Source organism: Ornithodoros turicata, chromosome 6 (genome assembly GCF_037126465.1).
Source record: "Ornithodoros turicata isolate Travis chromosome 6, ASM3712646v1, whole genome shotgun sequence".
Classification (NCBI taxonomy): domain Eukaryota; kingdom Metazoa; phylum Arthropoda; class Arachnida; order Ixodida; family Argasidae; genus Ornithodoros; species Ornithodoros turicata.
Genome location: NC_088206.1, coordinates 14,490,759 through 14,506,533, shown reverse-complemented (window position 1 = coordinate 14,506,533; position 15,775 = coordinate 14,490,759). Strand labels below are relative to the sequence as shown.

Genomic DNA, 15,775 nt, shown 5'->3' with positions numbered 1-15,775 from the left:
TCACGTAGTAGCTACTGTTCCGATAACAGGGCCGCCCATATTGCGATTTCGACCAGGCACGTACGTTTGTCAACGGGCGCATCGGATAGAGCGGGCCTTGAAGGCGAATCACAGTGTTTCCTTGTCGCAACATCCCTATGATATCAGTGTCAGGACAAAAAGCCGTCTACATTCCCAGGTCACAGTCCTTATATGACCGATACTGATCTCGCTATCGGTAACTACGACTGTGACGTAAGACAGGAGGCGTAGTATGTAATATGTGACAGGCACATGCCACTAGATTTTTTTTTTATTCCGTGTTAGCGCCCTGAAGCAACTGTGGCTATGAGCGGCGTACAGAGGTGGACAGATGGAGAGAGGACAGCAGGAAGGAGTGGGGGACAGGGGGGTTAGTATGCGTCCTGGGCCGACTTCAGAGGGAACTGTGCCGACATCCGTCTGGAAAGTCTTCGAAAAAACCAGGGAGAACCTCAGACAGCACAGCCGGTGGTAGGGTTCGAACCCACCACCTCCCAGTCTTCAGCACTAACCTTGGCTACCACCAACCAGCGGGACCCCGCCTTAACCCGCTCGGCCATGCCGCTGGTGCATGCCACTAGAGCTCTCGTGATATTTGTCATGTGTTTTCGGTGATTTTTGGTAATATAACATGTCGAGACAACGGCCATCCGAAGCCAAACTGCATGCTATCCCTTGGCTTGTATACAGTAGCGTGCCCAGAAAATATGCGGGGAGAGGTTGTATATAATGAGGAGCGTTTCCTTTAGGCCTGTACCCAAAGGTGATGGTACCCTTGGGCCTCGACGGATTTCTCCTTCCCAGGCCTCTGCTGAACTGGTTGTAAGGTGTACAACGGCCAAGGTTTTAACGTCGAGCATCAAGTCCCCGTTGCAGTTTTGTTCTTGAACGTGCTACCTGCCCAGTACCCTCCTCGCGTTGAAAAGCTATATCTACGTCCACGTCTCCCATGAACTGTGTCGTATCGGTTGAGGCCCCGTTGATAATCGTTGGCTGCTAAAGTATTCTGTCTAATTTCGGAGTGCGCTCGTATGCTTGTTCAGCTGGACGTGTACAGTGATCGGCGTGAACGATGCTTGAAGCTTCTTTTTCAAGAATACCCAAACATTTTAAATGTGGTTCAGATCAAATAATAATAATTGGAGGTTTACGTCGCGAGACAACGGAGTGGTTCAGATCAGCACTTTACACATATTTCGAAGCAAAGAATTAGATGCAGGACCTCCGTTGCATTGTGTAAGATAAGCGTGACGCCACAGCGACCTCCGAGGTATATGCCAGAGACTGAGATCTTATCTAATCTTACATGCCAAGCCGCTCTTTTTCTTTTTTCGTGAGCGTCTGTTCGTACACGTCGGGTGACAAGCACTAGCGGACCGGCACCCCTCGACGAGTCCCATATAGTGCTTTCTTCGTTGCAGTTCAGTGGAGCGCGTATCGGAGTCTGGCCACGGAAACGGCATTGGCATAAAAAGGCATTAGGGAGCGTTAGTAGAATGTTGAATACGTCACCGTAAAGTTCCCGCTATTCCCGGTAGGTGCTGTACTTACCAATAGCCGTGTTAGTAGACCCTTGATAATGTGGCTTCCGAAGTACCGTATCTACCGCACCCAATCAGCGAACAAGATTCTGAGTCATTCAATCTGTCATAGGTTCCGGTTGGTGCGATAACTTCACTGTGACGTTATTAACGATCTAACACACTCTATGAAAGCGAGAAAGAAAAACGACAACTTCTGCCTGTCTTTTGGTAGATTGTCAGGTCGCCATTCCATTCCCCCGCTCATCTTTTATTCAGTCATTTCATTCATCTCATCCTCTCATCGCTTCACGTAACCATCATTAACTGGGCCCTCATGTCACGATCCGTGGCCAATTGCCCCGTGCTATGCGCCACTGCGGAGAAAGACGAAGAAGAAGAAGACAAAACACGTGCTCCGTTCGTGTCCTTCGATCGGTTCCGCAACATGCCTTTTGTGTGTCCATCGTAAATTCGAAGCGCAGGCCCCTTTGCAAATTTTTGGATGGACCCAATCTCTCGGTCCGCCCCCAAAATACCGGACGTCATCGGTCCTACGATGTCCTTGGAAAGCGACTGCAGTGCGGCGTCACTGTCGAGGACAAGACGCCATAGCGTGGACATATCTTCCCCGACGTGCAATCGGCGCGTTCCCACTCCAGTGGACAACATGCACTCGTGCTCCGGACGTACCGGAGACTGGATGGCCATTAGCGGTGGGGCAGCATCGGGGGCACCAAACACTCGCACCGTACGCGTCAAGATGGGTGCCTCTGGTGGTGGTAACGCAAGGACGGCTGTGCGTATCGCTATGAACAAGAATGAAACGCACGCAATGCTTGAGAAGCACTCTCCGTCTGGACCCGGCAAGTCCAATGTGTATAGACTGACGACGTCTGAATTGTGAGTTGATCGGTTGACTGATAAGATAAAAATGAGATACTGAGCGGTAACGACTCTTCGGCGGTGCAGTTTAATGGCAGGGCTGCCTAGAGCGGGAGCGCGCGGGGTGGTTGTCTTCTTCCCCTCCCCCCTCGGGGCACTACATAAACCTTATTAGACCTAACCTAACCTAACTGGAGCCAACAGAATATAAAAACGCCGTCAAGTCAACAAAGGAGGTAGTTAGAATGAAGTTCAAACGGTTAGGGCGAATCCAGTTTAAGCCTTTGTGCGGAGACTGCAGTTCATCAGGTCATGCACCTCTGGTCACCAGGCCATCGTGACCTGATGAAGTGCAGTTTCTGCACGAAAGCTTGTCATTGAAACTAGATGCTCTAAATGGTTCGAACTGTATCCTGACTAACAAGAATATTAGGAATAAAATTGACTGATTGACCACGTGACCAGGTTATTTCTGCTGCTCCAGTGGCTTATTCCCGATGATTGGATTGCTCTATGCAGCTATGGTATATCTAACCCCCTGGCGCAGTTCTTAATCCTCACAGTTGGGCGGCCAAGCGTATTCTTTTATCTGAAGTCACGAATAAAGCTACCTCAACGACAATCATGTGGCTTTACGTCGTGAGACAAAACTGAGCGACGCTAAGATCTTTTGCATCATGCCGCCAAATTCCTGGCTGTGTTCGAACCCATAATCTTCGGATCACAGGGGACGGGTGCCCTGCCACATGTCGGCCCATGGACGACAGCGTACCAGGCGAACCCAATGCATTCTGGGACAGGTCTTAGTCACACGTCATTGCAAACATCAACATACATGAGACCGTAAGAATGCCCGCGCCCGTGATCAGCGGCCAAACCGTTTGTGAACAACGTAATCGCCAATTCTGTGCGTCATTTCGTAACTACTTCCGATCTCGGTAATTAGTCATACCATGCAAACATCCTTGCAGTAAAACACGTAGGTCTGTAAATGAGGCCTCGTATTGCTGGCCATTCCCAAAGAAGTGATAACGACACCAGCGAAGACTGGCTCAGCCGACGCGATTCGTTCGTACTCCGGAGGAATAAGCTACATGTCGCCTAGAAAGCACGGTACGCAAAGATTCGTTTCCAAAATACGTTAATCTCCTGGTTTTATGCTGACGGGGTACATGTCAGCAGGCTCTAGGACGGAATATAAACAAAGTAACATCATCTTGACTATGACCTGTAACCAGGACATAGTAGTGATTGTGCCACAAGCGATCGCTTGAGGGTAACTTACAACAGGGGCAGGTGTAGGTCCTCACTGTGCTTGCGATCAATAGGAGGACACGCTACAAACTGATCCACACCCAAGCAACACAGTGTACTGGAAGTGCAAGTGCATGGGCATGGACGGGTCTTTTATGTAGGCAGCTCTCCGATTTGAAACATCGCACAACAGCTAGATAACACACCTGCCAGCCACACCCACGTACTGGAATTTTCAGTACGCTGTGCTGCACGTTAACGCTTTATCCTTGCCTATTATGTTGCAGTGAGGCTACCCTGTAGACTTTCTGTGGTTACGGTAGTACCGTGATGATCGTTATTTGATGTGTTGTTTCGCCTGCAGGACAACCCCAAACGGTGCTAGGCAGAGGGTATCGACACTGGAAGACACCAAGATGGGTCTGAAGCAGATGTCGTTTGGGAGGCAGATTGGGGATCGGTTTCACACCGTCGAGAAATCACATAATCGGATCACCGGAGAAGCGACAGTCAAGGAAGAGTCGGTGAACATTGTCGAAAGCGACGTACGTGGCTACAGGTTCCTATACTATAGACCTCTACTACCCGAGAAACGTCATCATGACGTTGGTAGACAGACTGAAACCGAAACAAATCGGAAGGGGAGGGCTGGGTTCCACGAATGGGCACTTGTTCGGTGCCTCCTATTGAAAGAAAAGTAGGACCGAAGGTCTCATCCCTTTCAGGGACCATCGTAATCCCCTAAAGTCCGTGGCTTTCGGGCGCGACCTTGTTCGCCTCTAGCTTCGAGCGTAGTTCAACTCTACCAAATTGGTGGCGCTGTCGAACACCATGACGTCATTTTTTACAAACCGGGGGAGGTCTATTCGCCGCCGCATCCTCGTTGCGCCATGAGGGATCCCGAAAACTTATTGCGCTTCTAGACTCAGGGCCGTATTTTTAAACGATCCTCGCTTCATACCATCTCGAGCTTCCCCTGTATAGATCGGCTTTGTGCTTAAAAAATTGACATTGCCTCGATACTGCCCCCGATCCGAGGAAGTTCTTCACGCTTTCCTGGAGTACTACACGACAGCGCCGATGTTTCCTTGAAGCCCAATGGCTCCTCAGCTTGAGGAGCCCTCAAAGATACTCAAAGGAGTCGAGGCGGGGAGTCTAGTGGAAGATCGTTTAAGAACGCGGCCTCAAGGCTATTGAGAGAGGGCCCGTTGAAGCACACCAGGTTCGAGAAATTCCTGAGGGCAAGAGCCAGAATACGACAATCAGAGTTCGTGTCACAACATCGTCGAAGACACCAGAGGAGTCATGGACATAGGGACGTAATCATGCATCTGAAAGGCACGAAAAGCGTGTACACAACGTCGCCCATTGTAAACAGACATGACAGCTGTTCTAGCTTTGCAGAGGAAGGGTCATGAAGCATAAGGATTGCTTGCGTGTGTTGGCATCCTTGAAACTTTTCGTAGCACATTCCGTGCTTTTATCGACATAAGGCCAGGCTCACACGAATGTTACGTTTTTGTGTCCGTGAATCAGCATGTCTGCTCCTCAGAAATGGGTCATGCGCTGAGTTTCTCGGGATGGACATACTGTGGGTGAAAAAAAAAGAAAAGGAAAAAAGAGAAAAAACTAGACTTGAATTGGTTCGTATGCTGGCCGTTAAAAGTACGGATAGCTCACGGACAAGGAAAACGTTCGCATGAGTTCGGGCTAGGCCTGCGCACCGAAGACCAAAATACCCGAAGTCGTCATTCTGTCGCTGCTCATTCTGTGCAGTTTCAGGTCCACACTGTCCCACAGGACCATGAGCACAGAAAATGACTTCACTACGCGGTTAGGTGTGGGTGGGTGTACGTGCCGGACGTTACGTAACCCACATGATTAAAAAAATCTCTAATCTAATCCGATGTTTTCGTTGCAGGACTTTGAGCGAGAGTGGAAGGCCCGTACTGGAATTGCAAAGCCATGAAAGAATGAGGACAGGACTGGCATGCGAAACACCCAGGAAAAAGGTGCTTGAAAAAGCGTTGCGCCGGATTAAAATAAAAGCAACACATTATTGTGGTCAGCACGGTATATTATAGCAGCAAATTCACACATCCAGAGCGAAAAAAATTACATCATATCGTATGAAGGACATTTGGTTCGAGGGCCACTGGAATCCAAGCAGCGTGCCCCTGACCTACTGGAGGTGTCGCAGGTCCCTTGTGATGTGATTACTTGGGTGAAAAGCATACAGTCGTGTCTCGCTTATTCAGACACCCCAGAAACCTCCGGAGTCTTCTCTTTCCGTTTGGATAACGAATTCCCGGATAAGGGAATCACAGGAATATCCGGGGAAACACGAAAATTTAGGAGACCACCTTATTGCTCCAGAAATACCTCCTCTGGTACCCGTTACCTCTAAAACCACATAAAAGAAAGGGTCACCGTGCTGTAGGTTTGCTGGAGAGCCACTTGTCGTAGGTAGTAGACTTCCCCAAATCAATGCCCAGGTCCTCTTTGGCCCAGGCCAAGAGACTGGAGGTGCTTTCGAACAGCCTCCACACTCGACGTTCACGTATGGATCTCTTGTGGTCGGTGGGCAGAGAACATCTCTCGTGCTTTTCGCCTACCATCTCTACCGTATGCCCGCACACGTCAAAAGGAAGTGATCTCTGTTGAAAGGGGGAGGCAAACGGTATAGAAGACCCCGCTGGGACGTGGCCCCTTTCCGGAAGAATGCGAACGCAGCACATGCCAAAGACAGAGGCCGTTGACATATTTCCGGATAAGCAAATCAGAATGGCATAGGTTCTGGAACATTGGTCCCAGTACTTGCTGTACGGATACGGATAACGAATTCCGGATAACCGAGACAGAAGTCGACGGTAGCAGGTTCGTTCCGGGTAATGTAGACCGGATAAGGAGTTTTCCGGACAACTGAATTCCGAATAAGCGAGACATTACTTTGGTCTACAGGGCGTATTCTGTTAACCACGTTACACAGAGTATGCCGTTATCCACCTCACTGGCTCCCCCTGCTTACCTTTCCTAATCAACAGTGAATCTCTAACAATGCGGAGACTTCGGAAGGATTTGTCTTCTAAGATGTCCTGCCCCACGAACGTGGGAAATGTAGTAAATAAGAAACGAATGAGAAACACAAAGCGTATTCTGGGCATAACGTCACCGAAGTCCGACTGGGTATGTCGCGATGAAATAGTGTTGGAACCATTCTTTGTGGTGCTCTTCGCGCGTAGACATGACAAGTAACATCACCATCATCATCATCATCACCACCACCACTACTACCACTGAAAGCCGCGAAAATAAAGGAGCTTTTGTCTATTAAAATAATGGAATGTTGTTATGGCAACGAGTAGCGCGAAGGAGGAGGATGACATACCCACTTCCAAATAATTCTCCGTGGATCTGTAAAGGATTGCATTATTCTTAATTGTGCACAATACCTATACGATCCATTTTCAATACCTGCATTGTACAGGCAAGGCTACTGTTTAATGTTATTATAATGAGAATGGCGTTAGTAACGATTACTGCTCCAAAAGTAACTTCTCTCCTTCTGAAGTCGTTCGCCGGAGCATTTTGTTGTCAACAACGTTTGTTTTATTTTGAATGTTCTCGTCCGACGGCGTGTAGCGTGAATACGGTGCTTGCCGGGTTTTGGGAGTACTACCACTCTTGTACGCTCTTTGCGTTTGTGAATTGGCAGTTACTTTTTTCATATGGAACAGTAATTGCTGTGTACGATCGAAAGATAAGTTATCGGGAAGGCCAGACAGCGGCGGAGCTCGAACCCGCATTTCTTTATTGCCAGTGCGGCGTAATCGCAGCCCTCTGGCTTTTCGACGATGACCTTATTCAATCTTTGAATGCTCTTAGGCGTTGGAGGTTTTGTGCAGTGTGTTCCTTTGGTTATGTGCCAGCCTCAGTGTGTATGCGTGCCAGTTTGGTTAATTACCACCACGTTGCTGCAGCCGCTGCTTCATATAGACAGCATGGCAGAAACACGTGGCAAATCTTCGCCACTTCATGAAAAACATGAAGAATATAGACATAAATTAAGCTTCTATAGTTTTTGCATGATATGGAAGCAGAATGAATCATTATTTCTGTACAAGGAGCACTAGTTTTACGCGAATCGCTCTGCTCTGCTCATTCCTTCCCATAGATCATCCCCACTTTTCAAGAAAGGAAGACAACGAAGATAACTTATTTCCTTCGAACCGCAATACGAACATCACGTACTATTCTGATTCTTCATCCAGTGCAGAAGTCTTCGTGTCAAGTCTGCGCGTTCTTCTGCAAGTCATTGTGGCCTCCTACGTGGCAAAGCTTGACGTTATGGCCTGTAGCAACAGACTTCTTGGAACCATTCCCGAGTTACTACTTGTCGTCGGGGCATTTGCCGCACACCCCGCACCCTCATTCAAGTGAGAGAAATCTCATGATTGCTCGCTTCACTATTTGTATCTCTTCGTTTCAGCGTATCGCTGCTGAACGAACTATTCCCGCAGGAGTACTCCACGGAAACAGCACCCGTCTATGCTAGTAAGGAATCACCATACTATATCACACTCAGGGACACCTACTACGTTGACAGAAACTGCTCTCACGTCTTTATCTTATCGCATGAACACAACGAGGTTGACGTAGAAACTGCACCGCGGACGCCAAGTTTGTAATTAGTAATTGTGATTGAATAAGGTAATTAGTGCCGATGGCGGCGCTGCGCTTTTATACCTAACTGCAATAACCGCAGTTCTTGCCAGTGATGTATGCCTAAAAAGTCATTTATCTAAATTCATTTGCAGACATGTTTTCAAATGTACATTCCGAAACATTTTGGAATTTTCAGGGCAACACTACATTTTTCGACACGTGGCTGTATTTCGCAGTATAATAGTTTCTATAGCTTCTGCAGCGGGCATTTTATACCACGTGTGCATATGCACGTAACCACGTATGCACTTTCAGTGTGGCACTGCACTGTGTTTATGCCACACTGAAAGAACTCGAAATAGAAGAACACTGAAGCTTGAGTGTTCTCATATTTCGAGTGATTTTGGCCATCCCAGACCTGGCTCTCCTTTTGCGCCACTCTCTACTGTAAAATAAAAGTATCAAATACTATCAAATAAAAGTAGCACACTACAACCATAGTAACGGTGTGTGATGGGTGACTGAGACTATCCTTTACTATGTATACCTGCAGTTGATAGTTATTCTTAGCTCAAGTCCTCAACGCGGCGCCTAAGGCCATATACTAGAGATAACATTCTGGGCATGATGTCTGAGCATAGGAATTCATCGCTGTATAGTCTCATTTAAGTGTTCCAACGAGCTTACAATATAGTGAAACACACACCCTGTCCGCGCCAGCGTCCGGACGCCTATGTCTCTGAATTCGTTTTTGCGTCTATTGCGACAGGTCATCCAGTCGAAGTATACGTCAGCTTGGTGATCCTCGACGTCGGCAGCATCAACGAAGCAGAAATGGTAAACGCACGCACCGCGTTTGTGGCGGGAGCCAGGTTACAAATCGGTGCGGGCTTGAGATTCCCAAACAACTTGATTTAAATGATAATGAGTGAGGGGTTTCATAGGCGACACTCTACTCCATCGGGGTTTCATCGGGGTTTTATTGGGGTTTCATCGGGCCTTCATCAGGGTTCCATCAGGCGGTTTCAGGGGTGACACTCTACCTCATTGCTGGCGGTAATGTGATGAAATGTAGTGTTGAGTCGCCTCATAGTGAGGACCGAAGTTCTACAGTGCCCAAAAACTGCCTTTAGGGCAAAGCGTTGGTTGGCTGGATTTGACCATGAACCAAGCAATTTTGGCACAGCGAGAGGGTGGGAGTCCAGCTGATTTAAAGACACTGAAAATGTGGAGCGGAAATGTTGATAGTGCGGGCAATGGAGAAAGATGTGCTCTACATCTTCCAGATCGCCGCAGTGACGAAGCAGCTTCCCAAAGGACGACTTTTAGTAGTGCAAAATGGATTCTACAAACAATGAATGAAATAAGTAGCTCGTGTGTATCCATCCGTTTGCCCGTCCGTTGTGGTCTCCTGTGAAGCGTGCTTTCACTGCACCGGCGTGATGTACGCAGGAGAACCAACCAAGCGCTATGTCTCTTCACAGCTCTTTTGGCTCGCACACCAAACGTTGTTCTAACGTAGCATAGCGGCAGCTTAGTGTCTTTTGGTTTCGTTCAAACATTGACCTTTCGATCCCTAGTCATCTCCATACTAGTGCACGACTAACACAATACTAAAAACTTACGCCAATGCTAGATGGCTAACTCGAGCACGCGCCATGTGCAGCAGAACTACAAGTGAAAAGCGAATGAAGATACTGCTGGTGGCCCCTAAAGTCCTTTGATCTTTTAAGATAAACACTATTAAGAATGCAGGCATGCCGACATATGGTAAAAATGCGCGGGCTTCAAAATGGGGAATAGTGGATGAAATGCAGGGAGGGCTGATCCTAGCGCAATAGTTCGCTGACCAGTACACGTTGCTGTCGAAGTTGTGCCACGAGATTTTGATACATATTGCACTGCAGTCACGGCGCCTGCTGTATCGTGCGAAAAACCGTGGTAGTTATACGTGTGGCAGCGCCTTTTCACGCACTTGTCTTACCGGCAGAGTTTTGAGCTGCACGGCTACCTCTATGAACGCTGGCAGGACAAGCGGCTGCGAATCTCCCGGGGTCTAGGTCCTCACGGCGTTGTGTTACCGTCCAAGATACGATCCCAGCTATGGCATCCGACGCTTACTTTCGATAACGCGCTGCAGACAGACATACTTGGCAAGGACTCTAGCGCAACTCTTCTTCTCAATCATCAATACCTCCTGCGGCTGACCAAGTAAGTCCTTGGTGCCTGCTATGAATTCAACGACTACTTTACGCCTATTATCTATGCAGGTACAACCTGAAGATTCGTTGCAATATCGACCTAAGCATCTTTCCCTTTGACACCCAACGCTGTGCCTTCTATATTAAAAGCAGTACTAAATCTTCATACAGATTTCCAAACTGTCTAGTGGACCTTCTTTGATGTACGCAGTGACTGAGAGCGACGCCACCGTGCGCCTGTTCTGGACGGACGCTGCCTGGGACGAGTGGATCCGAGCACATCCGAGCATCATCATGCTGCGGGACCCAATTGATCGTCGCTTTCAAGTGGAGCTACCCATGCCAGGATCCTTCAACAAGACCTCATATGGAGGTACTTAGGCGATATATAAGCTAGGCGTAACGGGTTGGCAGATCTGAAGGGCATTTTTTTCATAGGTAAATATAGGGACCTATGCCAAAATTACTATGGGGTTACTGCACTTTATGTTATGTAGAGTGACAAACTGCGTTTATTCTGTAGTCGTTAAAATGCGTCAGTTCACGTCATGTTACTGTTCGCAAAGAGACAAGGACAAGAGGCAAAAGATTTCCAGAAATATCCGTAGTGTACGAGTACCTTTTGTTGGGAAACAGCCTTGAAATCACCAGCAAACCAGTGCAGGGTAGGAATCACTTAGATGCCCCATCTACAGCGAGGGTGGGTGGGGAGCGTTAGACACTGAACGCTTTGCGCTGAGGGCTAGCCCTCGAGTGAGCTAAACCTCTGCCTAGTGAAGACATTGTGGTAGAGTACAACAATATAGTGTCAGTCCATCAAGCTGACTTCGCACTTCCATACTGTCTCTTCTCTAAGTCTTCTGCGGAAGACAACTCGAGACCTGCACGATGTCTTTACTTTCTTCAGGCAACTTCACCGTGCTGTACGCTCCGTTCGTGTTCAGACGACTGATCACGTCCCGCGTTCTCAAGACCTACTTGCCGAGCAGTTTAGTGGTCATGCTCACTTGGACCTCTTTCTGGATCGACCTCTCGGCCTTTCCAGCCCGCATGACCCTGGGTATCACCTCCGTGCTTACAGTGACCACGCAAATTGGAAAGTCCGAAGACTCTACAACATTGAATGCCCTCGACGTATGGCTCTTTGCCTGCGAACTCCTTGTGTGTCTCGCGGCACTGGAAGTGGTCACAGCATATACCATCGCCCGGTTGAAGATACAGAAGGTATTAACATGAGGGGTTTCCCAAGGGAAGAACTAACTATAGAACTGTTCATTGTAACAAGGAAAGGTGCCGCTACATCGATACAATAGGAACTGGATTCATCAGACGCACCTTTCGCGATTTAAGCGCCAAGGAAACCGCAATTTTAGCTTTCCTTTTCTCTCTCTCCTACTCCTCTTCAAGGGGTGCGACAATGCGGGGCAGTCTCCCATTGGTCTCCGCAAACGATTTCCCTCATGATTGGACACCGTTCCGCACAGCAGTGTCAGGCGCCTTGAGGAGGAAGGGTAAGACGGCGGTTTCCATTGCGCTTAACCCACGAACGATACGATGGACGCGTTCTGTTCCTTTTGCATCGCTGTCAACGTAACGGCGTTTTTCATTTCGCGAGGAGACATTTTTGCTCTTTACTGTGTATTCACGCGAACGACATTCCCCAGAATACTACAGCGGGGAGATGCGAAAGACGTCATAGCTTTCTGCTGTCATGTGAGCGCGAGCGCCACAAGATATCCCGTAGCAGACGACAGGAAAAGGCACTGCCGGTGTCGTCAGAAAGATGTCGTCTGCTAAGTGTCGTCTGCTAAGTGTCGTTTGCCAAGTGTGCAGTACGCCACTCCAGATATTCCGCACGGTGGGAATGCTCAACATAACACAGACGGAGCTTCGGCTCTGTGAGCAGTGCTTTCGCTTCTTCTTCCGCTAGGATCTTCCGTCAGGATGTTGCTAGTGTGAATACACGGTTAGTGCCCCTTTAAGACCCGGTAATCTTGCCCATGATGTTCTGAGGGGTTTCTGCTTTCCAGCTTCAGCAAGAACAACTTCGACGTGCAGCCAGGCGCGCGGGCTACCGTGATCGCTTGCCGCAGGTTATGCAGGTGCCCATGTCCATGTTTATGTATGGCATGTTTCCTGACGCTGAAGAGTATTCTGCCGTACGGAAGAAGCCGAACAGTGCTGAAGAGGTGGACAAGGCTCGTGAAGATAAAAGACGTTGTAATAAAAAGCGGAGAGCCCACAGTAAGCAGCATGGCAGACGTGCCCCGGCTAAAGGGCTCGAGGAACCTACGGAAGAATCTGCGGGAGAACCTGCTGCTGGATCGGCGAACGAACCCGTCGATGCGTCCCTAAAAGTGGGCGCTGGAGCTGGTAGTACAGCAGTTGAAGATGAAGTCTTGGATTGGCCTCGGTGGGATTACAAGGTACGTTAAAGGCATGAACACCGTATCTGCTGGATACGTTTACTTCGTGAATAGGGCTATTCGACTTAGTACATCTTTCCTTAATTCAGTACCTCTACATTTGTGGCGAGTGAATGATGAATGATTTACTCAAAAGCACTAAAATCCCCAGAATACATACAGAAAGGACGACAGGACACTTAATGACACATGTAGATGATTGACTTCATGACGACACAGTGTTTTACGAGTGAGTAACATTTAAAAGTTGCTGGGTTTCTCTCTCTAGGGTCTGGTGAAGTCCGATCGCTGGCAATCCATAAATGAACTACTGGGCCACCTGAAGATGACCCAAAAGATGAAAGACCCCCGGACGACAGTAGACATCGTGAGCAGAGTGCTCTTTCCGTGTGTGTTCATCGCCTTCGCTGTCTGGTACTGGGCCATTCTGCTCTATTTCACCATCAACGACACCAACAAGGACCTGAAATCGTTTTTCGAGAAATAACCCTTTGTGCTATATATGTAGTTTGTACGGTAGCATTAGGCGTCTGAAAGACAACATATAGAAAGTAAGCTGAATGTTATAATAATCCAATTAAAAATGATCCGATTGATTCTTCCGTGCGTGACCTAGCTTCCGCGGCATTTCGAGAAGTTACCTACTCTTGAGGTCATTTCATTGACGACACATGGTGATGGGAACAAGGTCGTAGGTCTGTCAATCGAAGGTGTCCTACACTTTTCGTACAAAAGAACCTTGCAAAAGGTCACTTGGTTGTGATAAAAGGTGAGCTAATTATGTCTCGACTGTTATCTTGGAAAAAGCTTTTAGCAAACATTCTTTCCAATTGCTAGTTAGAAAACGTGGATAGTTTACAGCTGACTGAGTAATATGTACGAGGGTGTTTCCATTAAGGGTGGTTCCATAAGTTTCCGGCCCGACCAACTTTTAATAGTCATAGAGACGAAAAAAGTGTATCACTTTTCGATATAGTCACCCTTAACTTCGGTGGACTTTTGACACCTTTCAACCAGCATTCTTATACCCTTGAAAAAATAGTCCGAAGTTTTGTCCGCAAAATGCTAGAAAACTGCCTCTTGCACCTCACTATCGTTTTGAAATCTCCGTCCTCTGAGGTCCCTCTTCAGGTTTGAGAACAGGAAATAGTCACTCGGTGCCAAGTCTGGACTGTAGGGTGGGTGGTGGATTTCTTCGAAGCCGCACTCCTTCAGTGCAGCCTTGGCAACAGAAGCCGTGTGGACAGGGGCATTGTCCTGGAGCAACCGGACACCTCGACTCAACCTGCCGCGCTTTTCGTTGATAGCGTCTCGCAGTCGGTTCAGGAGTGAAGCATAATAAGTCTCATTCACTGTGGTGTTCCTCTCTTTGAAGTCTTTGAGGAGGACAATGACAATCCCGTGACAATACCCGTGACAATCCCAAAATATTGTTGCCATGATCTTCTTTGTGGATTGTGTGACCTTGGCTTTTCTTGGGGGTGCTTCTCCTGGTTTGCGCCATTCCATCGACTCCTTTTTCGAAAGGGGATCATAGTAGAGCACCATAGTCTCATCCCCTGTGACAATTGACTTCAATATTTCTTCTTCGTTCTCTTGACAGAGCTCCAAAAACTCTTTGGCACAGACGACGCGCTGTTGCTTTTGAACTGACGAGAGAAGTCGTGGCACCCATCTCGCACTGACCTTTTTCATGTGAAGGCCCTCGCCGATGATGCGAAAAACGGTTGTTTTGGAAAGCCCCAGCCTTTCTTCGATTTCCTTCACCGTCAGACGCCTGTCGCTCAGCACTTCCTCCTCGACAAGGGACAAATGTTCTTGTGTCACCACTTCCACTGGACGACCATCGCGTGGATCATCGTCAATTGACTCTCACCCCAGTCGAAACTGCTTAGCCCAGTCTTTTACCGTTGTGTACGACGGAGAGGCTTCCCTGTACACGTTGTCCAGTCGCGCTTTAATTTCTCTAGGCGAAAGTCCCTCTTTTGTCAAGAATTTTATCACAGCGCGGTACTCGATTTCTTCCATTTTAACTGAAGAGTGCACCCTGGCTGTTTGAAATGCCGCTCTCCAACCGACAAAAGCGTGAAGAGGCTTGAGGGTGGTGCTGTGGCCCTCCAACAGATGGCGCCACGCGTCCTTAGTCGCATTTTCAAATTCGCGCGCATTTTCTACCTGGGGCCGGAAACTTATGGAACCAGCCTTAAGAAAGAAATTATTTTGCGACCAATATATATATATATATTTTGCGACCAATTTTTGCGTTTGCATTGCCAATTGGGTACTTGAAAGAAAAGTACAGTACAAAGTACATGAAATTGAAATTTACAATTGAAGTACAAGCACTGAGGAATGTACTTAAAGTAGTACTTGGTACTTCAAGTACTTCTCACCATTGCTTGGTATCTTTCATTCAGCGGCACTTTAGTGCTTCTGCTTCAAGTGCAACGGCTCACGACTGTTTTCAAACGTATCTAGCTTGTCGTGACAGGCAACGTAATGCCTATCGGTGTTCTATCTCGAACCAATTCTTTCCATTTTATCTTGGAAAAGTATCCGTTACTTATTGCGCACACAGATAGACGACCATTACATCATGTTGTGGCGTCATGTTCCGGTTCGATGTAGCGGAATAATGGGCTCATACCGAGACAGGACAATGCACTGAAAGTACCAGTGCATAGTGGTGGAAGGGGTGATTCAAGGTATTTTTCGCGTGTACATCTCTACGTATTGATGATAATTCTACGATCGCTCTTCCTGCGCCATGTTCATAAAGGACTGCTCCGACATACGATAATAT

At 47.9% G+C, this 15,775-nt stretch overlaps 2 protein-coding genes across 2 annotated transcripts; both read left to right on the top strand.

Moving 5' to 3' along the window:
• Positions 1–1,941: 1,941 nt before the first annotated feature.
• Positions 1,942–5,748, top strand: LOC135399198 (myeloid leukemia factor 2-like). Its single transcript, XM_064630974.1, has 3 exons — positions 1,942–2,444; positions 4,045–4,225; positions 5,602–5,748. The coding sequence occupies exons 1-3, from the start codon at positions 2,047–2,049 to the stop codon at positions 5,647–5,649; spliced, it is 627 nt and encodes a 208-aa protein (XP_064487044.1). The 5' UTR covers positions 1,942–2,046; the 3' UTR covers positions 5,650–5,748.
• A 2,111-nt stretch (positions 5,749–7,859) lies between these two features.
• On the top strand, positions 7,860–13,568 carry LOC135399191 (glycine receptor subunit alpha-4-like). The gene is made up of 9 exons (XM_064630959.1): positions 7,860–8,116; positions 8,170–8,234; positions 9,115–9,182; positions 10,336–10,556; positions 10,616–10,698; positions 10,758–10,919; positions 11,454–11,770; positions 12,577–12,972; positions 13,241–13,568. The coding sequence occupies exons 1-9, from the start codon at positions 8,028–8,030 to the stop codon at positions 13,457–13,459; spliced, it is 1,620 nt and encodes a 539-aa protein (XP_064487029.1). The 5' UTR covers positions 7,860–8,027; the 3' UTR covers positions 13,460–13,568.
• Positions 13,569–15,775: the final 2,207 nt, after the last annotated feature.